Raw genomic sequence first — 26,377 nt, forward strand, 5'->3', positions numbered from 1 at the left:
CAGAAGTTTATGCAGCTGTAACTACTGTGTTACTCTTTGTAGCTTCTTATGAAATTTTAAGACAGGGGTCCCCGAACCTTCCTGAAATGATCTCAAAGGTTTGTGACTTTGTGTGCATTTTTCTGGGAAAAGGTTCTTAGCTTTCCTCAGATTCTCCAGAGGTCCTCCCATCCCCTGGGTTTCTGGTAGCTCTCCTGTTTTTATTCTCTTGCTCCTTACCCTCAGTATATAAACAAACCAAAGCCCTCCCTGGAGTCTACAGGTGTGTGTTAAGGGGCCCCCACCGCACTGCTGCTAAAATCCAGCTTTTCCTGGGATGCCCATCATGCATGAAGATTTGGCATATGTTGAGATGCATTTATGTTATGCAGCAGAAAAGACAGCGTTGGCATGGCGGATGTTTGGGGGGCCATGGCTACCCCTGGTGGGGCTGAGTGTCGTGTGCTGCTGCTGGGGTAGCTTGCTGGGAAACATCCAGCAGTCTTCACTGTAAAACCACACAGCCACATTTCACTGGTTTTCTCACTCCTCTTGATGGTCATCCCTTCTTGAACCCTGGCTCAGGGGTGCGACAACCTCCTGCTGCTTTGCCTGCCTTTCTGGCCATTCCTCCGCAGCTTGGTCTTTCTCACTGGCCCTTGAATGTCTATAGTCTTGGAGGTAGTGTCCGGACCCTCTCTTCACTCTTCCTGTTCTCCCTGGACAACCTCATGGACTTAACTGGTTTTAACAGTATGTGATGCTGACTGCCAGCCGTGGATCCACTCTGGTCCCTCCTGCTGCCGGCCGGCTTCCTTGAATGTCCTGTGGCTCCTCAGATTCTATGTGTCCACGGTGGAGTCCCTCATCTTTCCTCCCTCTCTTAGGCCCCTTGCACCTCTTGTTCTCAAGTTATAAACTTCAGAGCTTTCCAGGGCTCTTCCTGCCTGTATACCCTGTGTTCAGGCAGCCTTCGGCGTCGTCTAAAACCAGGTCTGCTTCTAAAACATGTCCTGAATCATTCCCTCCCTGTCAACCCTTCTGTGGCTTCTGCTCATGCCTTCATCATCTTCAGCCAGGACTTCTGTAGTACCCTCCTGAATTCCTCTCCCCATCCAGAAAGTCACTGCTCACACTTGCACATGTTGCTCCTCAGTGTAAAGTCCTTTCACTGCTCTTACAGGGGACACCGTTTTTCTGTGTCCTACGAGGTCCTGCAAGATTGGGCTTCTGACATCTCAAGGCTGTTTTCCCGTAGTTGTGTCAGGCTATTGAACGTGTCCTGTCATTTCATGTCTTTATCATATTCCTGTTCCTTCTGCGTAGAATATCTGCCCCCTACCCTACCCTTGGCCTGAAGATGCGGCTTGTTCTCTCTTAAGAGCCACCTTAGTCATCACCTTCTGTGTCTGTGACCATTTTCCCAAGCTCCCTTCCCAGTTAGACGAGGCATTTCTTTTGAGTCAGCATGCCAGGGGCCAGGCTATAGAACCACTGCTGAGGCTCACATCTTGGCTTCTCATTCATTGGCAATATGACATTAGGCAGGTGACTTAACTCTGCGGTGCCTCGGTTTCCAAACTTTTTTTTTCTTTTTTTTTAGTTTCCTCACTTCTGAATGGAGATCATAATTACTGATACAAATATTGAAAAGAGTGATTACTTCAGTCAGTGTTACTTGTAATATCATTATCATTACCATCACATTGCATTTACGTGGTTGTCTGTCTTTCTCCTCACCTAGACTGTATGCCTATGAGAGTACGGGACATATCTTCATCTCTGTAGTCCCAGCACCTAGCATTGAATTGGGTACAGAATTCTCAGCCAGAAAACACTTGAGTAGGCAGGTGGGTGAATATGTGACTCATTGATGAATGAGTCTCCATTGCACATTACTGGAGATATGTTAAGCATCTTTTCATGTGCTTGTTCCTCATTTGTATGTATGTTTCTGAAGATACACCTATTTAAATCTTTTGTCTATTTTAAAATTGGGATGTATATCTTTTTGTGATGTTAGAGTTCTTTATATATTCTAGATACTAGTCCCTTCCCAGATGTATTATTTGCAGTGTGTTCCTCCAGTGTCTGGGCTTTTTCATCTGATTGTGCTCCTTTTATGCACTAAAGTTTTCAGTTTTGAAGTTTAGTTTATCTCTCTTCTTTTGTTGAATCTGCTTTTGGTGTCCTATCTAAGAAATCGTTGCCTAATCTAGGGTCAGGAAGGCTTACCCTTTTATTTTCTTCTAAGGGTTTTACAGTTTTAGCCCTTACATTTAGGTAAGAGGTAATTTGAGGTAATTTTTTTGCGAATAGTGTGAAGTAGAGGACCAACTTCATTATTTTTGCATGTCCCTGCATCATTTGTTGAAAAGACTATTCTTTTCCCCCTCTAAATTGTCTTGACACACTTGCTGAAAATCACTTGGTCTCAAAAATTGTTTGGCTGTAAATATTGTGAGGGTGTATTTTTGCATTCTCAATTCTGTTGATCAATATGTCTGTCCTTATGCCAGCATCACATAGTCTTGTTTACTGTAGCTTTGTAGTAAGTATTGAAATCAGGAAGTATTAATCCTCCAACTTTGTTCTTCATTGTCAAGATTGTTTTGGCCTTTCCGGGCCCCTGGCATTTCCACATGAATTTTAGGGTCAGTTGTCGATTTCTGCAAAAACAAAACAAAACAAACCAGCTGGAACTTTGACAGGGATTGCATTGAATCTATAGATCACTTTGGGGAGTATTGCCATCATGACAGTATTAAGTCTTTCAATCCATGAACATGGGATGTCTTTTCATTATTTTAGGTGAGTCCAAGTAATTTTTTAGAGTTAATTCATTTTTACTAGCATTACATTGTATAGTTGAGGGCTCTACAAGTAAAGCAGCTTTGAACAGTCTTGTACATTAGATGCACATGGGCATGAATTTATAGTGGATACACCAGTCCAAGTAATTTTAATCCCAGTATTTTAGAGATGAGAGATTGAAGACGTTCTGGCCATGAATATTCAGGAGAAGAGGATCTGAGGGATAGGAGGCACTCTGTAAATATTTGTGGAATGAATGAACAAGTGAATGAAAGAACTGCCAAAATATGTTCCTTTTAAGGAAAATGCTTAGGAGTAACTGATGGAGAAGAGGTGTCAGGATACTGTGATTTGTGTGGGGGACAAATGTGGACTCTAGATTTCCTTAATAGGTGGAGCTGGGCTGATAAAATCAACAAGTGGCCTTGGGGTTGTGGAGGCTGGTTTGGAAATGAAAGTGGATGCCATCACTCCCTTGTGCTGAGAATAGTTCACACTGAAATTAACAAAGATGCATTTTGGGTACTTGAACAAATAGAGGCAAAGTTAGCATAGAGTGGAATTTAAAATTGGATTTTGAACATTTAAATTTTTTTTAAATTTAGTTTTGAGGGAGAGAGTGGAGGGGAGGGGCAGAGAGAGGGAGACAGAATCTAAAGCAGGTTCCATGCTCTGAGCTGTCATCACAGAGCCCAACGTGGGGGGTTGAACTCACAAAGCCCAAGATCATGACCTGAGCTGAAGTCGGGCACTTAACTGACTGAGCCACACAGGCACCCTGGGTTTTGACCCTTTAGATATTATACAGGAGAGATTAGGACAGAAGCTTCATGCCAGAATGACAGGGCTTTGGCTTGTTTACCTTCCTTAATAGAGACTCTCCACTGTCTTTTTCACCTGTTGATTTTCTGGGTGGTCTTTATTAGGCTCCTGCATTTCAGGTGTTGCTCAGTTAACTCCTGACAAGCCAGCTGGTGCCCACTTCCCACAAAAACTGGCCATAAAGCTGCGGGCAGCAGCAGCTTTTCTAGCTTGACTTGGCAGCCCGCTAGAGAGGGCCTAAATCAAGGTCTTCAGAAACAGGGCTTCCTCACACCTCTTCTTCCAGGACGTTGTCTGTCGTTTGCTTTGTCATTTTCCAGGATGTCTCAGCTGCCATTGGGATCCAGGAGTTTTTTCATGGGTGCATCTCTGGATAGGAATGTGCTTTGGAAAGCACTGGAAGGTAGACTTGTTTCACAGTCATTTATGAGCTCTGTGACCCTGGCTGGATTGGCCTAACTTTTGACTTTAGAGAGACACTGTCCTCATGGCTGGTAAGGACAGAGGTGCCCCGCAGCTGTTTATATCTGACGCTCCTGAGTGGGAGGAGAGAACCGTGTTTGGACTCCAGGAATTTTTTCAGTCCTTCACCAAAGTGGCTAGTCCTTAGAGTCTCTGCTGTGGGAGTCAGAGTTTGAGCCCTTTCCCTCTGGTTTGTCCCTGGAGGTTGGACTGTGTGCACTGCCCTCACATCTGTACCTGACTTGAGGCTCAGAATCATCTGCCTTATTGCTGGGGTTTGAGGAGCGAGTCGCTTACAGGACATGTGCTCTTTGTAGGGGTAGAATCTGACTCGTAGAGGCTGTGAAGGGAGGGAGAAGCCTTCCTGGTTTCCATTTCCCTGGAAGTGAATGTGCTTCTGTGTACTTTCTGTTGGCACCTGCCATACTATGGGCGTGAAGGCACTAACCAGGGGCCCCTTCCAGGGGTGTGCACTCCCCTCCAGGGGACTCCCGCCCTACTGTGCCTGCCCTTCTGCTGTAGTTTACGTAGTGTTCAGAGTGCACTTTGGGCGTGTGCTCATCTTCTACTGGCTCCATCACCTTGGGCAAGTCACTTATCCTCTCTCTGGTCCCCTCGTCTGAGAAATGGCATGTCTCCTAGGGTTATTATTGGGGAAAATAAGGTAACCGCGTATGTTAAATGATGATCACGGTAGCAGGCACTCAGAAAATATCCACCATCGCTGCTGTCACCGTTCTTGTCATTGGCTGCTTCTGCCCGGCACACTTGTTGCTTTCTGGTCAGCTGCTTAGGGTTCAGGTCCATGGCTCCTTATGTGCCATTTTCGTCTCCAAATCCTCTGAAGACTCTTTTTTTTTCCCCTCTTTGCTACGTATCTGGCAGCAATACCTGACGTGAATGTACATGTGTGACATGTGTAGGCCGATTTATCTCTCTTCCAGTGTTAGGGCTGCCAAGCTCCTATGTGTGACGAGGGGTACCCGAGACCTCCCTGGGGCGCAGTGTAAGGACTGCTAGGAGGGGGCTGCAAGACCTTCGCTGCTGGAAGGCAGAGTAGCTTGTGTGGGAGCAGCCCCTTCCCTGAGGCAGTCGGTGGTGACAGGCCCACCTGTGGGTCTCCCTGGTGACAGGGCCGCTGGTTGGGCCACCTCACAGTTGAGGGTGGCCATGACTGAGTGAGCGTGGAGTGGCTCTGTGGAAGCGGCAGGGCCAGGACAGGGCTGACGGGGACCGACGGGCCATCAGAGCTGGGGCTCGTGTCTCCCTTTCCCCTTGGGAGCCCAGTGCAAGCCGGGGGGATAAAGGTCAGAGGAGCGGCACTTCCCGAGGCGAGCACTTCAGCCGTCAGCCGGCTTTGCTGCCCCCTTGAATGTTACAGGCTGCCGGGAAGATGAATTGGAGGGAAGGATCACTTAGGTGTCAGTACTGAAGTGGGCGTGTGTGAGATTTTCAGATTTTTCGCTCTGCGCAGGAACCACTGCGCTGGAGAAGAGATGGTGGACGGTGTTTCTCCTTGATATGGTGGTTTGTTTCTCAATAGCCCTGTGGTGTTGGGGGAGAGGGGTCCCTGGAAGGAGGGCCTTTCGCACTGTTGTGGTGCATAGCAACCACGCTTCTGGGTCCCCCCGGAGCTGACAAGAGGGGATTTTATTAGGGATCCACGTGTGGCAAGCAAGTAAAATTAAAAGGCTGGGACTGAACTCAAGATTGGCTGCAAAGGGCTCTAAGCATTTGATGTCGACTCGCTAAGATGGTTTGGGGTAAGCAGTGTGTCTCCCTGACAGAGGAATCATTTTTCGGCAAACTCTCCTGCTACTTGGAAGGGTGCTTCGGACAACACAGGCTGCGTCCTCTCCCTCCCACTTCTAGTCCCAGGCGCACAGGAGCCCTCAGCAGGCGCTGTGACACCTTCAGTGGCCGGCCCAGAGCTTCACCAGGGTCCTGGTTTGCAAGAGGCTCTGAGGCAGCTGGCTGGGACATACGGACCCCTGAACAGGGCCTGTGGCTGGCTGGTTCACTCTTTCACGTTTTTATACCGCTTTCTGTTCATCGCCCTTCTCTGTTTTTCCTCTGAGTCACAGGGAAAGAAGCATTTGGAGCCCATTTAGAGATCTTGAAGTCAAGGTCCCTTAGGGTTACTGTCTCATTCTACCTGGGGTTGTTTGGTTTATTGAGCACGTCTGGCATGCCAGGCCATCTTGTCAAAGGACAGTGGTGACAGAACTCTCGATAACCGCTTTCCTGAGTTCTCTGTCTCACAGTTGTGGGGGGGGGGGAGGCCCCTGAGAAAACCGCCTGCAGAAGGCGCCCTGAACACAGGGCAGGGAGGCTGCCAGAAGAGAGGAGTTGTAAACTGGGGCCTGCAGAAGAGTAGGCAGTAGCCGAGCACAGTGGGGAGGGGAGTCTGCATTCCTGGCAGAGGGGACAGAGGTCTTCCATGTGGCCGTGTATGGCTTCTCTGGGGAAGTACAAGTAGTGGCAGGGGCCTCTGCCGAGACGTGGGGGCCATGGAAGGGTCTTGAGCCAGGACACGCTCTCAGAAGCAGGGTTCACTTTCTGCGGCTGCCGTAATGAACTACCCAGAACTGGGGCACTTAAAACAACAGAAATGTACTCTCTCACAGTTCTGCAGGCCGGAAATCTGCAGTCAGGGTGTTAGCAGGACCACGCTCACTCTGAAGGCCCTAGGGCAGGATCCTGCCTTGTTCTTTCCAGACTTTGGTGGAGCCTTTGGTGGCCGCTGACTTCCTTGGCTTATAGACCCATTACTCCAGTCACGTGGCCATCTTCCTGTGTCTCCACGTGTTCCCTCTGTGCCTGTGTCCAGACTTCCCCTTTCATAAGGACGCCAGTTGTATCGGTTTAGGGCCCACCCTAATGACCTTGTTTTAATTGGATCGCCTCTGTACAGGCCTTGTTTCTAAATAAGGTCACAGTCTGAGGTCCTGGGGTTGGGACCTGAACACATCAGCCCCAGAGGCCTTGCAGTGGGGGCCCGGCCAGCCCTGCGGCCCGCCTCACTGGCCCTGTGTGCTCTCCCGCAGAACCGGGCGGTAGGTCGGCCCAAGGGGAAGCTGGGCCCGGCCTCCGCCGTGAAGTTGGCCGCCAACCGGACAACGGCGGGAGCTCGCCGGCGCCGGACGCGATGCCGCAAGTGCGAGGCCTGCCTGCGGACCGAGTGCGGAGAGTGTCACTTCTGCAAGGACATGAAGAAGTTCGGGGGCCCTGGGCGGATGAAGCAGAGCTGTATCATGCGGCAGTGCATCGCGGTGAGTGCAGCAGGCGCCCCTAGGGACCTCTCCCCACACCCCGAGAGCAGAGTGGGGGTGGCGGCCCTGGCCCTCCTCTGAATCCAGACCCCGCCTCCCTGGCTTGTTCTGCTTGTTGGTCTGCCTAGTCTCTCCCTTAAAGAGAATGTTCCAGCTGCAGAAACCCCTAGGAGGGGCTCCCTTGTGGGAAGAAAGGGGGCTCTGACCTGTGCTGTTTCAGATTCCACATCGCAGGACTTGGGGGCAGACTTACCTTGCCGGGCAGGCCCCCTTTTCTTCACCCGCTGATGGTCTTAGAACTCCTTCCTTCCCTAGATGACCGAGTACTTTGAAGTCTCTGCCATTAAAGATGTCAGCCTGTCCTGTCTGTGACCCCATTGCCAACATTTATGGTCCAGTTCATGACGGTTCTGGGCCCTCCCTTCCTTCCTGTCCTGCCTTCAAAGTCAGAGGGCCAGGTGGAAGGTCAGTGCCCCGCCTGAGGGGACTGCCCCAGATAGAGAGGGCTGATTTATGGAGCCCAGAAGCTGGGCTGCTGCAGAGCCTGGCCAGCCCACCCACATGCCCCTCCCACCCCCCACCGTGTTCCAGGACTGAGCAGTGGTGCAGACTTGGGAGGTGTGGTCCCGGGGTCTGTCCCTGGATCCCTATAGCACACCCCCCACCTTCTGCAGGGCTCTGTTCCCAGGCCAGGGTCCTCCCTGCGCGACGGGTGATCTCTCCACTCCCGTGGGAAAGCAGGCTCAGCAGGAGGGACGGGATTCCCAGGAGAGCTCCTCCAAAGGCCCAGCCTGGCACGGGGTGCATCCTCTCCCTGGCTAGGCTGCCGCTGCCCCTCCCCCTCCGAGCCCAGGGACTCCTTCCCCTTCCCCCTCCACGTGTACCACGTGCATTTTGTTTTAGTTCCGTGTTTTGTTGTTATTTTTTGTTTTGTTTCTTATGGTCAAAAACACATCAGAATTTACCATCTTAACCATTTTTAAGTGTCCAGTACAGTCATATTACCTATATACTCGTTGTGCAAGCTGATCTCTGGAACCTTTTCATCTTGCCGAATGGAAACCCTATATCCATCCAACAACTCCATTTCCCCTCCCCCAGCCCCTGGCAACCACCTTTCTACTGTGTAAGTGTGCCTGCTTTAGATCCCTCGTATAAATGGTATTTCTTCTTCTGCAACTGGCTTATTTCACGGAACATAATGTTCTCAGGATTCATCTACGTAGTGGCATGGGTCAGGATTTCCTTTTTTTTTTTTTTTTTTTTTTTAAGTAAATTCTGTGCTCAATGTGAGGCTTGAACTCACAACCCCGAGATCAAGAGTTGAATGCCCTACCAAATGAGCCAACCAGGCACCCCAGGATTTCCTTCTTTTTAAAGACTGAATAATCCATCATTTGTGCTGCATTTTCTTTATCTGTTCCTCTGTTGATGGACACTTAAGTTGCTTTTATGTCTTTTGGCTCTTGTGAAAAATGCTGCTGTGAACCTGGGGGTTCCCAGTATCTCTCTGAGATCCTGTTTTGAATTCCTTTGGGTATGTACCTGGAAGGAGGATTGCTGGATCATATGGTGGCTTATTTTTAATGGTTTCAGGGACCGCTCTGCTGTTTTCCATAGAGGTGGCGCCATTGTACATTCCCGCCAACAGCGTACAAGGGTCCCGTTTTCGGCACATCCTCGCCAGCACTTGTAATTTACTGTTTTGATAGCAGTTGCCTGGATGGAAGGGAGGTGATCCTTGGTTGTGGTTTTGATCTGCATTTCCCTGATGATTGGTGATGTTGAGCATCTTTTTATATGTGTGTTGGCCATAGCTCCTTTGAAGAAATGTCTGTTTAAGTCTGGCCGTTTTCAAATTGGATTGTCTGTGTTTTTGTTGAATTGGAGTTCTTCATGTGTCCTAGATACTAACTCCTCATCACATACATGGTTTCTAAATATTTTTCCCCATTTTCTGGGTTGCCTTTTCACTCTGTTGTTTCCTTTTGCTGTGCAGTTTTTGTTGGGTCACTTGTGTTTTTAATCGTTACCTATACGCAGGTCATTTCAGTGGCTTTCAGGAAGGTTGAGAGTCCCGTTGAAATTGAATACAGGTGTTTTGTCTGTGTGCATGCCTCTAGGTACATTTTTCTGGAGTGAGGATCGATGTGACGCATTGCATGCTGTCAGGATTTAAGAGAGGTTTTGAGAACAGTGTCCCCTAAAACTCAGCATGTTGGCAGTGACCCAGCACTGTCGCTCCCTCTTCAGCTCTGCCCCGTCCCTGCCCTGTGTCCCAGGGTCAGTTATGGGACCTGTGTCTGATGTCCCCCACGCTTTGCAGCCACGGTGCCTGGCACAGTGAGTGTTGGTTGAAGGAAACCTCACTGTGTGTGTGTGTGTGTGTGGTGTCCAACCTGATGTGGCTTTTGGAACTAATAGAAAGTGTCGACGTGGCCTGACCGTTGGGGTCCTCCTTGCTCTTCTAACCTTTCCACATTGTTGGGGCTCTTCCTGCTGTGGTTTACCCTCCTCTGACACATGCAAGGCACCTCTCCTCCCTTTCCAGGCCTTCTTTCTTGATGTGCCACTGTCTGTCCTCCCTGTGAGACTCCTTCCCTTCGCACCGTCCAGCACTGTCTCCCTGCTGGTTCGGGCCTGCGTTCCTCTCCTGAGTCTCTGCAGTAGCTCTGCCTGTGGTTCTGTCTACCAGTATCGGAGTCTGTCCCCTACCCTCGCCCACCCCATCACAGACCAGCCTCTGGCTGCCAGGTGTTCCTCACCCAGCACCCCAGCTTTGGGCTCTCCACGCTCCCCTGTCTCGGGTGCCCCGGCCCGCTCCCTGTGGCTCAACGCATCTGGCTCTTGCTTCTCTGTCCCTTTTCATGTGGGTGGGAGGTCCCTTTTGCTTTTTTGCTCCTCACTTCTCTGTGCCTGCAGGAGCCCGCATTGCCTGGGAGTCCTGGGAAAGCAGCCTCTCGCTGCTCCTCGTAGCACTTGCACATGACTGCCATGTTTCCCTAGGATTTCAGCATGTCTGTCTTCCTCTTCACGAACAGCTCGGGGGAGCAGCTGCCTTTCTCCTTACTGTTCCCCTTTTGGTGGCTTGCTTCAGGCTTTAGCAGATGTTTATTAAGTATTTGTTGAACAAATGATGGCTCTTTTGCCTTCAGTGTTCTATTTACTTGAACTCAAATGTTTGTGCCATTTTCTAGACTTTTCACTTAGTAGTGGAGCCTGTATCCCAGCCTTTGTGAAGTTTTGTTAATTCAGTGTGATAAAAATTAACTGTGTGCTTCATCTGGATCCCAGATACAGGGAGGTGGGTGTGTAAAGGAGGGGAGTAGAAGTGGCTTGTGCCTGCCTACAAAGGGTTTATAGTTTAGTACATCAGTTCTCAAACACTGTGCTCTTGGCAACTCTTTACCCTCTTAAAAATTATGAGGACACCCCCCCCCAAGAGCTTTGTTTATGTGGGTTATTTATTATTATTCAAAATTAAAATGGAGAAGTTTTAAAAACACTTTGAATTCGTTTAAAAAGAACAAACTCCGGGTACCTGGCTGGCTCAGTTGGAAGAGTGTGCCACTCTTGATCCCATGGTCATGAGTTCGAGCCCTGTGTTGAGTGTAGAGATTACTTAAATAAATAAAACTTTAAAATAAATAAAAAATAAAAAGAACAAACCTACTACCCGTTAACATAAATGACATTTTTTTATGAGAAATAACTACATTTTCCAAAACAAAACTTATTAATAGGAAGGATGGCATTGTTTTATGTTTTTGTAAATCTTTTATGTTTGGTTCGTTAGACAAGACCTGCATTTTCATATATGTGTCTGTCTTCATTCTTTCGCAATACGTTGTTTTGGAGCCACCACGTGAGGAAGATGTGGCCTCGTGCAGGTCTCTAGTTGGGAAGGGGAGGCGTATTTTAGCACAACCTTCCTCCATAGGGGTGGATATCTCTGATACTCCACAGGAACTCAACAAGTGGCAGCTTCTTAAAGGTTAGTTACAATGTGGAATCTGAAACTGTATCAGTGAACTTGTCATGCTGTTACATTAAAATTCATTAGTCTTTCCTTGCCCCTGGAAAAGCTCATTTGTTCACGCGCAGGGTGTTACAACATCAGGTGTTAAAACGTCACACATCACACATCGGGTCATTTGGAAAATACTGGCTCACTGAATTATACAGATTTTCCAAACAGGGGCATACAGTGTTCCACAATGTAAAACAAACAAACAAAAAGTAATAACCACATTTGTTAACACCACTGCTAGTCTCCCCCCACCCCCCAATCCCCACCCCGTAGAGTCTTTAAGTATTATTAGGAAGTTGTCCAGTCCACTGTGGCTAGTGTAAGTTTTCCAAAATTCTAATTTTTGTTTTTAAAGTTTGAATTTTATCATCTGCAACAGATGCCATAAGTTTTTCTGGAAGTGACCAGCTCATTTCATCTTTGAGAAACTTGCCAATACTCTTTTTATTCAGTTGCTCTGTCAAGCAGAATGATGTTCTTTGCAGAAAATGACCAAGTGAGGTCACAACTTAGTCACGAGTGCTCTTCCTTTAGATAACCATCGTCCTTTGGTATGCAGCAGGGGCGCTTGATGCACACTTCCTATTTTGTCATACAGAATATTAAAAGGTTATGTACTCAAGGGTTGAAGTTTTCATAAAATTAGTAATTTTCTACTGCTTCATCATCAAGACTTTCATCAAAGACCTTCTTCAGTGAAACCGGCGATCTCTGTGTAATGAGCATGTGTCAGGGACAGACTCAGCCCTGCCCTGACGAGGGCCGGCGATTTCACTCACCAGTGCAAACGTCAGCATAGCTGAAAAAGGCAGATAGCATCTTAGTGTTACTTTGAGATAGTTCTGACCCTGCGGACCTCCCTGTAAAGGTTGTGGGGACCCTGGAGTCTGTGGGATGTGCTTTGATAGCTGCTGGTGGTGAGGCTTTGATACCCTCAGACCCCCGCAGGCCTGGGCTCAGTTCACGCCCCACCTCCTCCTTCAGGTCTTTACTCGTGTTCGATGCTGTCCCTGACCTCCGTGTTCCGGGTGAGCCCCTTCCACCCCTCACCTGGCCCTCCTTGCTATATGTTTCTCCATGTCCCTTGTCACAGCATCTGCTGTTAGTTTTCATTTGTCTGCCTCCCTCCACTAAAATGTATGCTTGGGATGGCAGAGATTTTTGTCTTTTCCCAGGGCCATTCCTAGCATTTAGTATCTGGCACATAGAGATGGTAGCCTGTTGAGTATTGAATGAATGAATGAATGACAGGCAGTGCCTGGGCCAGTTCTCTGTCGTCTCCTGGCCTTTGACCTACTACCCAGGGTCCTGGCCCCTGCTGACTCTGCTGTGTTCTCTCCGGCCCCTCAGCCAGTGCTGCCCCACACCGCCGTGTGCCTGGTGTGTGGCGAGGCAGGGAAAGAAGACACAGTGGAAGAGGAAGAAGGAAAGTTTAACCTCATGCTCATGGAGTGCTCTATCTGCAATGAAATCATCCACCCTGGATGCCTTAAGGTGAGCGGTCCCAGCAGGGTCTGGCTGGGCTGCCCGGCACCCCTGCTGAGTGCCTCTGGTGGTGCTGATGCTGAGGGACTGTGAGCTTCCTCCCCCAGAGGACCTCTGAGTCTGGGGGTTTCTGAGTGTCAGATAACAAGCCGAGGGCAGGAAGGGTCTAGAGTCTCTCAGACCTGCCACCTGTGTCTTTGAGGGAATGAACACATACCCCGCCCCCCCCCCCCCCCAATACGACAGAACCACAGAGAGTTCCGAGTCTTGCACCGAGAGCAGAGGGAGAGACTGGGTGGCTGTGCAGCTCGCTGGGATCCTGGCTTGGGGCTTTGGGGAGAACGAAGCCTGGGCCTGGGAGGGCGGACCCTGGAACGACCAGCGGTTGCACTCGTGTCCCCGTGTGCCGAGAACCTGCTCCCTTGGTGTGCCCAGGGCAGGGCTGCCTTCTTGTGCGACCGCTGTGCTGGGCCTGTCTGTCTTAGGCAACAGGTTCTACCTCTGCAAGGAAGAGACTGTTCTGGGCTTGTCCCCAGAGAATGTCATCATACCTGGCACCTCCCTATCAGCCCAGGTGTCAGCCTATGTATATCTGTGTGGGTTTTTTTAATGTCTATTTATTTATTTTGAGAAGGAGAGAACATGAGCCAGGAAAGGGGAGAGGGAAAGGAAGAGAGAATCCCAAGCAGCCTTCATGCTCAGCACGGAGGTGGACATGGGGCTCGATCTCACAACCAGGAGATCATGACCTGAGCCAAAGTTAAAAGAGTTGAATGTCTAACTGGGCCACTCAGGCACCGCTATGTGTGTGTTTTAGAAAGACTGAGGTGGGCTTGCCCCACATATCACCTCAGCTTTGAAATGTCTGTTTTCCCCGGTAGCTTGTCTCGGGGCTCATCCTCCTGCACAGGCCTCACAGTGTGAAGGGGGCACTGTGATCATCCCCTGGCTTTGGAAGCCGACTTCATGTTTTAGTTGCTTGGTTACTTCTATCTCCCAGATCAGAAGCCCCTCAAGGGTAGGGACAGCACCTCTGTGTTGCTCACACCTAGCACCCGATGCTCCTAAATGACAGCAGGCCCTGGGCCCATGGCTTTCCCTCAGTTCTGTCACTGAATTGTTGCAGGATGCTGGTGAGACAGGGACGTTCCATTGCATGATGGAGGGCACTGGCCCACAGAGATGGAGTGATTTGCCCGGGATCACTGAGCTAGTAAGAGGCAAAGTTAGGATGGACCCCTGGCCTGCATCCAGAGCCACGTGTCTTAACCACCTTTGTTTTCTCTTGATCAAGGATGGGATAGAAGTGACATTTGGGAGGGGGCTGTTGGTGTTCCTGGCAGATGTGGCATCTTCTGTCCCCTCCCTGCTTGCTGACTGGCGTGTGCCCTCCGCAGATTAAGGAGTCAGAGGGCGTGGTCAACGATGAGCTTCCAAACTGCTGGGAGTGTCCAAAGTGTAACCACGCCGGCAAGACCGGGAAAGTGAGTGCCGGGCTCCAAGTCCCAGGGGTCAGCCTGGGAGGGGCGGACCTTGGCCTTGCCAGATGCAGCCTGTCCCTGCGCTGTGGGCCCGTGGGGTGCCGCGGGTTCCCGGAGGGGGCAAGTCCAAAGATATACAGTTTGTTTGTTCCTTCTCTCTTTTTGGCCTACAAGCAAAAGCGTGGCCCTGGCTTTAAGTATGCCTCCAACCTGCCCGGCTCCCTGCTCAAGGAGCAGAAGATGAACCGGGACAACAAGGAAGGGCAGGAGCCTGCCAAGCGGAGGAGTGAGTGTGAGGAGGCACCTCGGCGCAGGTCCGACGAGCACCCCAAGAAGGTGCCCCCGGATGGCATCCTGCGCCGAAAGTCAGACGACGTGCACTTGAGGAGGAAGCGGAAATACGAGAAGCCCCAAGAGCTGAGTGGACGCAAGCGAGTACGGAGCGGGAGGAGCGGGCAGCGAGGGGTGGCCTGGCTGGTCCCGGGTGCGGGGCGCACGGGCGGGGGTGGGGAGAGCTCGGGGTCCTGGCCTCTGGCTGCCCTGAGCAGGTCACCTAAGTCCCGAGAGCCCGGCCCAAAAGAAAGGAGGGGAAAACCAGCGAGTCACTCCTCTTCCCACCCCTTTAGGCCTCGACGCTTCAAACGTCCCCCGGTTCCTCCTCTCACCTCTCGCCGAGGCCCCCTCTAGGCAGCAGCCTCAGCCCCTGGTGGAGATCCAGTCTCACTTACTTCCAGCAGCAGGTGCTCCCACGTCGCCCCGCCCTCCCGAGGCCCTGGGGACTTGCGAGTCCCGGCCGCCCCCACCCTCCCTCCCCTCCCGCCCCTGCGGTCCTCCAGCCCCTTGCCGAGCCGCTCCGAGGCGTCTGTGCGCCGCAGCTTCCCGGGCCCCAGTCCCGGATCGCTGGCTGGTGGTTCTGGCGTGGGGCCTGAGAAGCTGAAGCTGCCGCGGGGAAGCCCTGTGGATCTGGAAACCTCTGAGGATCCTGGCAGCCCCGCTCCGCCCAGCGGCTCTTCCCGCTTCGGCCACAAGGTGGCGCCTGGTTGTCGTTCCCCAGCTCCAGCCATTAAGGCTCCGCTGGGAACCCCGCAGGCCCCGCCTCCAGGACTGGCTCCCAGAGCCAAGTCCAGCCTCAGTGGGCGAGTGCACACCTCAGGGTCTGCCCAGGGGCGGGAGGTCAGTTGGGTGGGAACAGTTCGACCACACTTCTCCCCTCCAACTTCTAAAAGCAGCAGGCAGGGCCCACTGTGTTTCAGTCTCAGTGGAGGAGATGGGATTTGTGGGGAAGGTGGTTCTCCAGCCCCTACTCTAGAGACTTGGCTTGTGAGGGGAGCAGTGTGTAGAGGGGACCGAATCCCATGAGCCCTGGGAGCAAGCTCTGCATGCTTTCTTTCCTGTGACAGCTAAAGCCTGGCAAAGAAGATAAGCTTTTCAGGAAAAAGGTACCTCTCCCCACCGCCCCCCCCCCCCATGCCTACTCCTGGGTCAGTGGGGCCCACTCTGAGGGTGGGGAGGCAGCCCTGAGCCTAGGGGCTTAGCTGCCCTCGCTCCCCCTCCTCCCTCAGCGGCGGTCCTGGAAGAACGCCGAGGACCGGATGGCTCTTGCCAACAAGCCTCTCCGGCGCTTCAAGCAGGAGCCGGAGGATGACCTGCCCGAGGCCCCCCCCAAAGCCCGGGAAAGCGACCACTCCCGCTCCAGCTCCCCTACGGCTGGGCCCAGCACAGAGGGGGCGGAGGGCCCCGAGGAGAAGAAGAAGGTGAAGATGCGCCGGAAAAGGCGGCTTCCCACCAAGGAGCTGAGCAAGGAGCTGAGCAAGGAGCTGAACCAAGAGATCCAGAAAACTGAGAACAGCCTGGCCAACGAGAACCACCAGCCCATCAAGTCAGAGCCTGAGAGTGAGAGCGAGGAGCCCAAGCGCCCCCTGGGCCTCTGCGAGCGCCCCCACCGCTTCAGCAAGGGGCTCACCGGCACCCCCCGGGAGTTGCGGCACCAGCTGGGGCCCGGCCTTCGAAGCCCACCCCGTGTCATCTCCCGGCCCCCTCCCTCCGTGTCCCCGCCCAAGTGCATCCAGATGGAGCGACACGTGATCCGCCCGCCCCCCATCAGCCCCCCGCCTGACTCACTGCCCCTGGATGATGGGGCGGCCCATGTCATGCACAGGGAGGTGTGGATGGCCGTCTTCAGCTACCTCAGCCACCAAGACTTGTGTGTCTGCATGCGGGTCTGCAGGACCTGGAACCGCTGGTGAGGGGCTGAGCTTGGACGGGGAGGCAGCCAGGGACTGGCCCTGTGTTGGGCGCCAGGCTAAGGCTTAGACTAGCCCAGGAATGGCACGTGTGTGGAATGTGTCTCCACTTAAGTCACTCATGATCGTCTTTCTCTCCGTCTAAGTTCAGTCCAGCTTAATTATTCTTCTCAAAGAGTTCCAGGTGGCTACAGCAATCTGGTCACGCTGGTCTTGTCAGAAGAGGTGAACCTTATCTGATTGCTTGATTCAGCCCTTGGAAGATGAACTGAGGACCAGGTGGAGTCCTTGTCCTTAAAGAGGCAGCCCAGGTTAAAAGCAAGTGTTCCAGTTACTGATCTTAATTTCAGCTTCCATATTTCCTAACTTACTGGTCTTTGCCAGGTTACTTACCTTTTTCTGTCAAAGGGCACGATATGATGTCTGCCTGGAGCGTTACTGTGAGAAGTGGTGTGTAGAGGGTGTGGTAGAGCCCCAAGTAAAGACTTAATGAAGAGTAGGTACTGGCACCTTCCGTGGGGGCCTGGGGCAATCAGAGGAAAGGTGCCCAGGTGTGGGCAGGACAGGCGTGAAACGGAGAAGGATCCAGAGGGTGAAGTCAAGGAGTTCCCCCTCCTCCAAACATGGTAGTGGGGTGAGTTGCCACAGCAGTGCAGGGGGCTTGCTCCAAGTCTGATGATGCCCCCTCTGCTGGGCCTGGCCCCCAGGTGCTGCGATAAGCGGTTATGGACCCGCATCGATCTGAACCACTGCAAGTCCATCACTCCCCTGATGCTGAGCGGCATCATCCGGCGGCAGCCTGTCTCCCTGGACCTCAGCTGGACCAATATCTCCAAGAAACAGCTGAGCTGGCTCATCAACCGGTTGCCTGGTGAGCGCTGGGCCAGGGACCCCAGAGGTTTAGTGGTGGGGGCTGGGGCGCCTCGCCTGACCTGCCAGCCCTCCCCCTGTCCCCCAGGGCTCCGAGACTTGGTGCTGTCAGGCTGCTCGTGGATCGCCGTCTCAGCTCTCTGTAGCTCCAGCTGTCCGTTGCTCCGGACCCTGGATGTCCAGTGGGTAGAAGGACTAAAGGACGCCCAGATGCGAGATCTCCTGTCCCCGCCCACAGATAACAGGCCAGGTGAGTGGCCAGGCCCAAGGAGGTCGACATGGAGGCAGTCTGACAGGGCTGTGCCATTAGAGCTGCTTTTCACTACGGGCTCCGGCCGGTGCATGGGCTCCCAAGCCTTCTCTGGTCCCAGCCCTTTCCCGGAGGAGACTGTCGTGTTCTCGCTCAGCTTCAGGCAGAGAAGGGAGCATTGAGAGCAGAGGCTTCTTGGCACACCCAAGACTTTGCTGTGAGGCCTCTGCATGCGTTCTCACTACTACTCTGTTAATTTGTCCTTCGTTGGCTTCAAGCTTCCTTGAGCACGGGGGTCAGCGTAGTTGGAGATGAGCTCACAAGATGGAACCTTCCTGACTTGGGTTGTGAGGGTCATCCCCGCGCCCCCCCCCCCCCCCCCCCCCCCCGCCACCACCTATAGCTTAAATGAGAAAACCCTAGTGATCAGACATGCTGTGCTATCTCTGCTCCACTTGGCTAAGGACTGCTGGGTTGAATGGACTGTGTTTCCAGATGTTCTGATTTTTCAAGAATCCAGAAGCGTGAGAGCTGATGGGGAATCCTTTTATTTTTAAACATGGGAACCAGTTTGGGGAAACACTCAATGGCTAATTGAAACCGAAGTGTGACCCGTGGCCAGTAGGCCTGTTAAGAGTGTTAGGTGAGTGTGACCACATGTCCCCCGGTCAGGTTGACATGCTGCCTCTCTCCTTCCTGCCCTCTCAGGTCAGATGGACAATCGGAGCAAGCTCCGGAACATTGTGGAACTGCGTCTAGCAGGCCTGGACATCACAGACGCCTCCCTGCGGCTCATCATACGCCACATGCCCCTGCTGTCCAAGCTCCACCTTAGTTACTGTAATCACGTTACTGACCAGTCCATCAACCTGCTCACTGCTGTGGGCACCACCACCCGAGACTCCTTAACTGAAATCAACCTATCAGGTCAGTCGGGGGCACCCGGCAGGGTCTGCCTGGGATCCTGGGGGACAGGCTGGGAATTTCACCCTGTTGGGAAATCCTTTGTGTGCCTGCTATTACAGGGTCACAGTTTCAGGGCTGGGACATACCTGTAAACAAGACGGACACATAGACTAGGCTGGCGGAGAAACCTCAAACACAGGAGCTATTACTGGATTGGTAATGCTTGCTGCCAAAAAATGAGTGCTGGTGGCAGTGAGAGCACATAGCAGAGGTTCCTGACTCCCAGTGTGGGCTTGAGGAACTTCTCCCGGGTGGTGTACAGAGCAGGGGAGCGGTGGGTGGTGAGGCCAGGCAGGCTTTGACCCATAAAGTAGCTCAGTGTGTGCTGTGGTTGTCCTTGCTTATGGGGCCCTGCTAACAAGGGGCCAGTCGGAGAGAGGAGAGACCCCTATAGCTGGTGCTGCTGCGGTTCTGTGTCTGCAGAGTCCTTGCTCCCTCTCCTTGCCTGCCAGGCTGGCGCCGGGTGTGAAGGCCCTGGGGTATGACTGATGGGAACGAGTCAGGCTCTGGATGTGAGATTTACACAAGCCCTCAAAAAATGCTTTTTTCCTCCAGAAATTAGTTATTAATTAGAATTAATTAGAAATTAATAAAGGCCATGTTCACCTCATGCTTGATGGCTAAACAGCTTCCGGTCAGCCATGCCACCTTGGAGAAGGAATGGAGAGGTTTGGTGGTATGAGAGAATTCTGTGCCTCGGAGGCTGGCCCGCTGCCGTGGAGGCAGAGAGCCGTGCTGGTCTGAGGCTCCCGGCTTTGCTTACACGGATGCCGGGGCTGCACTATGGACAGGCCCGGGTGCAGCTTGGTGTTACAACGACTCTGTTTACTGTCCATTGCTACCTTGCATGTGCTGTCCTGTGTGCAAACGTGCTTTTGTGTTTGTTTTTCCACGAAGCTCACCCCTTCGCCTCGGTACAGAGAGATGTCTGCGTTCCTGTTCAGAGCCGTGCTGTGTGGGAAAGCAAACCTTGAGACCCAGTCTCTTCTAGTTTCGTTGCTTCTTAAAAAGTTTTCCTTTGTCATCAGTGTAACTAGTTAATGGTAAAAGTAAGTCTGTGGCACAACACAGAGGACAGTTGACCTGTTTCAGGAACTATGAACTTGAAGGATCTGGTGACAAAGTCAAGTCACAGTTGTCTAGCTTTCGTCATTCAGGCCGAATGTTCCTCTAGGTGATTTATTTGGGTGCTCACACCCCACCAGGCAACCACCTTAAATTCTTTCTACCGGTGTATGTCTCCGTGCTTGCACACAGCATGCCTGTGTTGCTAGTTTTTGGTTGTCTTTTTCCATTCAGGCATTCTGTATTTCCTGGCTTGCTGTGTAGAACACAGGATTGCTCCTCTTACATCTTCTTCCCCCTTATCTTTCCAATTCATGCTTAAGTCTCTTTCTGTGGCCACATAACTTCTGTCCACTGTTGAACTAAATAGTTTATTATGAGTACATTTCTCTTCTTGCATAAATTTTCTTTTTCCTAGAGTTAATAATTGCCTCTTTTTTCGTTTGCTTAGTCTCTAAGCTCTCTAAGCTCTTAGTCTAGACTCTAAGACTCTGCAGCAGACCTGAATGCTGTTCTTCCCTGACACACAAACTCCTCTCTATGGCCCCAACCAGTTGTGTGTGTGTGTTTTTTTAATGTCTGTTTATTTTTGTGAGAAAGAGAGCATGCAATCAGGGGAGGGGGAGGGGGAGGGAGAGAGGGGGCAGAGGACCCAAAGCTGGTTCTGTGCTGACACCAGAAAAGCTGACATGGAGCTTGAACTCAGGAACTTCGAGATCATGACCCAAGCCTAAGTCAGACACTTAACTGAATGAGCCACCCAGGTGCCCCTCAATTGATACTCTTAATATTACAGCTGTATCTTACTCTCTGCACCGCCCCCCCCCATCCTATCCTCTCCCCTTTGTTATCTGAGCCTTTTTTTTTTTTTTTAAAGTAATCTCCACACCCAATGCTGGGGCTCAAATTCACAACCCTGAGATCAAAAGTCCCATACCCCACCAACTAGGCCAGCCAGGTGCTCACATTCTCTGAACTTCAGCAGAGTGGCCCGAGGTTATTGATAGCTTAATTTTTTTCTCTGGGCTTACATCATTTCCTTCAAACATAGTCAGTGGCCCTCATAAGAGATCCTCCTCAGATTTAGTGTCCACATGTGGTTGTCCACACTAAAGTGATCAGAGGCTGGTGACACACATTGGAGCTGCTCTGCTGTGGACGTCAGTCATTGTATGGTCAGCATGGGTGGTTTCTTTGGGGAAACCAAGACGTGAGATCTTTCAGACTTTTCTCTTGAGCTGGGCAGGGTTGCCAAAAGGATTCTCCTTGACCTCCCAGCTGGAGGGTGCAGGCCGGACTGCCCAGTATCCTGGGGCCTGGCAGGGGAAGGGAGCTGGAGATCTCGACAGCAGGTAAGCTTCCCCCTAGACCCTGATTTTGACTGGGTGCCTCAGTCTGGCACCCAGACCAGAGACTTTCTCTCAACATCAGAGACTGAAACTGCTCTTCTGCAGCTAAGGAGGGGGTCTAAACGTCCACCAGTCTAACCCCTTCGTTAGCTCCACTTCCAGTGTGCCTGTTTTTTTTTTTGTTTGTTTGTTTTATGTTTATTTTTGAGAGACAGAGCAGAAGCTGGGGAGGGGCAGACAGAGGAGACACAGAATCCAAAGCAGGCTCTAGGCCTGCTCTCTATCAACACAGAGCCCAAAGTGAGGCTTGAACCCATGAACTAGAAGATGATGATCTGAGCCAAAGTTGGACACTTAACCGACTGAGCCACCCAGGCGCCCCTCTAGTGTACCTATTATTTCCCCTACCTGAACCTTTGGGGTGTTTTACGGGATGAATCTGCTTTTCTACTTTCCCTTCAGTCTATTTAGGTTAAGCTTTCTCAAATTTACTATGTTATCTCTTCTCCAACTTAAAAAATTAAAAAATTATAAAATACATAACATAAAATTTACTATTTAAGCGTACAGTTCACTAGCATTTAGGTTCATTTTTTGTTGTGTGCAACCCCCACCCCCCATCTCCAGAACTTTACTTTCTCTGTACCCACATACTAACTCCCCATTCCACTTGGCCCCAGCCCCTGACCATCCCCATGCTGTCCTTGTGAACTTGACTTTAGGGACCTTATGCAAGTGAAATTATAGAACAGTGTTTTTTTGTGTGTGACTGGCTTGTTTTAATTAGCATAATGTCCTCAAGGTTCATCCATGTTGTATCAGGTGTCAGAATTTCCTGTCTTTTTATTTTATTATTTTTTTTTATTTCCTGTCTTTTTAAAACTGAATAGTATTCCATTGTATGTATAGACCCGGTTTTATTTATTCATCCATCTGAACAGTTGGGTGGCTTCCACCATTTGGCTGTTATGAATAATGCTGCTGGGACAAATATCTGTTCAAGTCCCTGCTTGCAGTTCTTTTGGGTATATACCCAGACAAGGACTAGCTGAATCATAAGGTAATTCTAGGTTTAATATTTTTTGAGGAACCACCATATTGTTTTCTATAGCAGGGCGCAATTTTACATTCTTACTAATAGTGTACAAGGGTCCCATTTTCTCCACATCTTTGCTGACCCTTAGTTTTTAGAGCCATTCTAGTGGTATGAAGGCATATCTCAATGTGGTTTTGAAATGCTTTTATTTTAAAGTAATCTCTACTATACCCAACATTGGGCTCAAACTCCCAACCCCAAGATCAACAGTTACATGCTCTACCAACTGAACCAGCCAGGTCCTCCTCAACATAGTTTTGAATTGCATTTTCCTTGTGATTAGTGATGTTAAGCATCTTTTTATTTACTGTTTGTGTATCATCTTTGGGAAATGTCTATTCATGTCCTTTTCCTGTTTTTTCAGTCCGGTTGTTTGTGGATTTCTTTTGTTGTTGAGTTGTAGGAGTTCTTTATATATTCTGGGTAGTAATCCCTTACCAGGATACATGATTTGCAAGTATTTTCACCCACTCTGTGTCTCTTTTCACTCTCTTGATAATGTCTTTTGCACAAATGTTTTTAACTTTGATTTAGTTCAATCTTTTTGTCTGTGCTTTTGGTGTCATGTTTATGAAACCATTGCCAAATTCAAAGATTTTCCGAAGAGTTTTATAGTTTTGGTTCCTTTATTTAGGTCTAAAGAAGTTTGAGTTAAATTTGTATATGGTGTGAGGTAGAGGGTCCAGCTTCGTTTGCATATGGGTATCCAGTTTTCCCCGCAGCATTTGTTGGAAAACTTGTCTTTTACCCACTAAGTGGTTGTGGCACCTTGTCAAAAATCATTTGAACATTCAAGGGTTTAAGGTCTAGGCTGTCAGTCTGTTTGTTGTCCTAAATGCATTAACATATTCTGTGGCTTTGTAGTAAGTTTTGAAATCCACAAGTGAGTCCTCCAATTTTGTTTTCAAGGCTACTTTGGCAATTCAAGATCCTTTATACTTCTCCATGAATTTTAGGATGACTTTTCTATTTCTGCAGAAAACGCTGTTGGCATTTTATAGCAACTTCATTGAATCTATAGATTGCTTTGAGTTGTGTGGCCTTTCTAACAATGTTAAGTCTTCCCAGGAACCAGGAAAATCTCTCCATTTATATCTTTAATTTCTTATAGCAGTGTTCTCAAGTGTTCAGTGTACAAGTCTTTCACTTCTTTGGTTAACCTTATTCCTGAGTATTTTATTCTGTTTGATGCTGTTGTAAATGGAATTCATTTTCTTTTAGATTGTTCTTGCTAGTGTATAAAAATGCACTTTTGTGTGTTGATTTTGTATCCTGCAACTTGGCTGAATTTATTTTTGTGTGCCACCTCTAAACCTGGGACTTCAATAATACAGCGCTAGCATGGGCCTCCTGATTATATTTGCAGTTTGCCTTTACTGTTTTCATTCCTACTCAACAGAAAAATTGCAAATGCAGATACTAATGATTACAGATAGGCCTTGAGATAAATGCCACTGAGACGAAGGAATACATCTGGCCAGAGGGGGATCTCTGAGCTTCAGTTGGATGCTAACTGGCATTGAAGCCAGAGAACTGTGGATTCAGTTCTCAAACAAAAGACGGTGTTAAAAGCAACGTACAAATTAATAGAAGATGTGGCAGAGGAGTGTGTCGGGGGGTGGGGGAGATGAAGGATTCCGAATTCTGGGTTTGCTCACCGTAGATAGAATTCTCGTCAGCCCTTTGTAGCACTTTGGGGTTTTCTGGGTGGGTTTCCAGGAACCATTTAGTAAGGGGGCTCCCGAGCATGCTGTACCTCACTCCAAAGCACTGGTGCCCCCACGAGGGAAAAGGACCCCAAGGTGACCATAGAGATCTTCTCCCTCTCACCCTGTGCTTCCCACCCCTGGAGCGGATCTGAAGGGAATAAGCAGATAAGTGCACAATAATGCAAATGGGGAGGTATTTATCAACAATATTATTAGGGCCACACTATATATCAAATAGCATCTATCTTTGTTGAACAACATAGACAGGGGACCTATTTATGTGAGAATATTTACATGTAAAGAAGCAATGGTAAGATTCTAAGTGATTTCACTTCAAACGCTCTGAACACTTTTCAGGCCTATATTAACCTTTATAACTTGGTAGATGGAACCATTCGTCATTTGAAGAGCTTTCACACAAGTGCAGGTTTCCCCTCGCACGAGGGGTGGGAATATGCTCTCACGTGTCTTCACTGCTTGGGGGGGGACCTTCGGTCTCTCGATTCCTCCATCTCACGTGGTCTTCTCTTCCCTGCAGACTGCAATAAGGTTACTGACCAGTGCCTGTCCTTCTTCAAACGCTGTGGAAATATCTGTCATATTGACCTGAGGTACTGCAAGCAGGTTACCAAGGAAGGCTGTGAGCAGTTCATAGCTGAAATGTCTGTGAGTGTCCAGTTTGGGCAAGTGGAAGAAAAACTCCTACAAAAACTGAGTTAGTCTGAGGACAAGTATGTAAATAAGGGAAGGGTGGGGGGAGGGGACATGGCAGGGGAAGGGAAGAAACTTTAAAAAAAGTAGGGCTTTTATTTTCAATTTGGAACTTGGAACAACAGACCCCAGAACGATTCCATTTGCAAGTCTCGCCGAGGGAGAAGCCGCTCCAGCACCTGTTCTGGGGATGAGTGAACCGGACACTCTCCTTTGGTCTGTCTGAACGATAGCTGCACTGCTTTCTGGACCATTTCTAAGGCGGCCTTTACCAAGAAGACATTCCCGCTGGAGAGGAGGATGGACTCTGGAGAAATTCTCCTGCTGAAGCACGAGCTTAGTAGTTTTTGCTGGTGGTGGTGTTTTGTCTTGGACGCCTCAGTCCTTGCAGCTCCGGGGCTGGTGTCAACGTAAAGTGGACCACACACCACATCTGCCGTCTTGACATTTTGTTTGTTTGGTTTTGTTACATCTTACATTATGCAGAACTATTTTTGTACAAATTGTTTAAAAGTTATTTATGCAAGGTTTGAATGCATACCTGTGTTTTTATTGTTTTGAGATTGCCAACTTTCCTGGTTTCCCTAAGGGAGGAGAGAACTTAACCTGTACTTCATCGACACACGTGCCCGGATCTGGCAGAGCAGGCCCAGACCTTCTCGTTAAAAGCATGTTTAACTGGAAGTTGAGAGCCCGCTTTGGACGTCAAGAATTACCTAAGCATGTGGATCTATGTTAATTCTAGTCGAAGTAAGACACTTTGCCAAGTTTCCTCTGTACAGAACTCACCTGTTTCTCAAAATTTTAAAATTCAGACTTCAGCCTTTGCACTCAGGAGGGTTTTGCAGCCAGCGCATGAGCTGTTGTACCTACACAAATTAATTTATACAGTGAGTCAAGTAGAATAAATGATCCAACATAGCCGTTCTTTTCCTTTTTTCTCTCCTTTGAAGTGAGTTGAGTTCTCGTTCGAGGTTTATAACATGGCTGTTTCCTAGTTGTAAAGTTATGCCTCCATAAGTGCCATTGTTGTAAGGTGTTGTTTTCCTAGACCTTTCCTGACGCGGTTTTACCTTTGTTGAATTTGTATAAACAATTGTACAAAAAAGCACCCTTGGACTTAGAGAGTTTCTGTTCTCGGAGCGGACTAGAAATTCGACCGAAAAATCCAGAGGCTGTAGTCTCGACACTGGCATAAACAACTTCTTGTTCCCGGTCATTTCTTATTCCCTGGAGAAAAGCAGTGGCCCCTTGGTCCATGTTTTTCCCGTCTTCAGAGAGAGCCGGTTTAGGCCTCGTGAGGGGAGGGCTCCGCTGCACCAGCGGTCTCAGGGAGGGATTTGGTACAAACTGCCGGAAGGGGCGAGGTGGCTTACCTGATTGGGTGTCGCTGACCACCCTGTAGGAAGTAACTTCCGTGACCACTGGGCATTTCCTCCTCGGTAGGGCACGTCCATCTCCTCAGCCTCTCCCTGGAGGCCGCCCATGGAGGCCACACACTGCTCAGTGTCCTCTGGCCGGGGTGGCTGAAGGCACTTGGATAGGACTTCCCCAGCTAGCAGACAGGAAAACTAGTGGAAATAATTTTAGATCGTAGAAAAAAAAATTTTTTTTTTAACCAACAGGGCCCCACAACTTCATATTTCTGGTGAATGTGAAAATGGAGAAAATAACCCAGCTTCCTTCCTTGGTAGTTTATCGCTCCCCTTAGTTTTTGGCCACGGCAAAAGGTTTTAGATCCCATCTGGTCTCATGCCGCGTCCAGTTAGTTTA

General features: G+C 49.9%; 1 protein-coding gene across 7 annotated transcripts in view; it reads left to right on the forward strand.

Annotated features, from left to right (window-relative positions):
• The window catches only part of KDM2B (lysine demethylase 2B), a 125,427-nt gene extending 99,712 nt beyond the window's left edge, over positions 1-25,715 (forward strand). For 4 of the 7 annotated variants that reach the window (XM_039231954.1, XM_039231684.1, XM_039232095.1 and 1 more), the window contains 12 exons: positions 7,125-7,349; positions 12,730-12,873; positions 14,262-14,348; positions 14,511-14,780; positions 14,972-15,085; positions 15,746-15,784; positions 15,908-16,587; positions 17,296-17,459; positions 17,547-17,708; positions 18,417-18,635; positions 24,432-24,559; positions 24,730-25,715. In XM_039231954.1, coding sequence (XP_039087885.1) covers positions 7,125-7,349; positions 12,730-12,873; positions 14,262-14,348; positions 14,511-14,780; positions 14,972-15,085; positions 15,746-15,784; positions 15,908-16,587; positions 17,296-17,459; positions 17,547-17,708; positions 18,417-18,635; positions 24,432-24,559; positions 24,730-24,798 — 2,301 coding nt within the window. In that variant the 3' untranslated portion in view covers positions 24,799-25,715. Of the gene's footprint in view, positions 1-7,124; positions 7,350-12,729; positions 12,874-14,261; positions 14,349-14,510; positions 14,781-14,971; positions 15,086-15,745; positions 15,785-15,907; positions 16,588-17,295; positions 17,460-17,546; positions 17,709-18,416; positions 18,636-24,431 lie in introns of all 7 variants that reach the window. The other 3 variants (XM_039231809.1, XM_039231735.1, XM_039232014.1) reach the window with 3 other exon arrangements.
• Positions 25,716-26,377: the final 662 nt, after the last annotated feature.

The sequence above is a fragment of the Hyaena hyaena genome, unplaced genomic scaffold (genome assembly GCF_003009895.1).
Source record: "Hyaena hyaena isolate Hyena2069 unplaced genomic scaffold, ASM300989v1 scaffold_0, whole genome shotgun sequence".
In the NCBI taxonomy this organism is placed as follows: domain Eukaryota; kingdom Metazoa; phylum Chordata; class Mammalia; order Carnivora; family Hyaenidae; genus Hyaena; species Hyaena hyaena.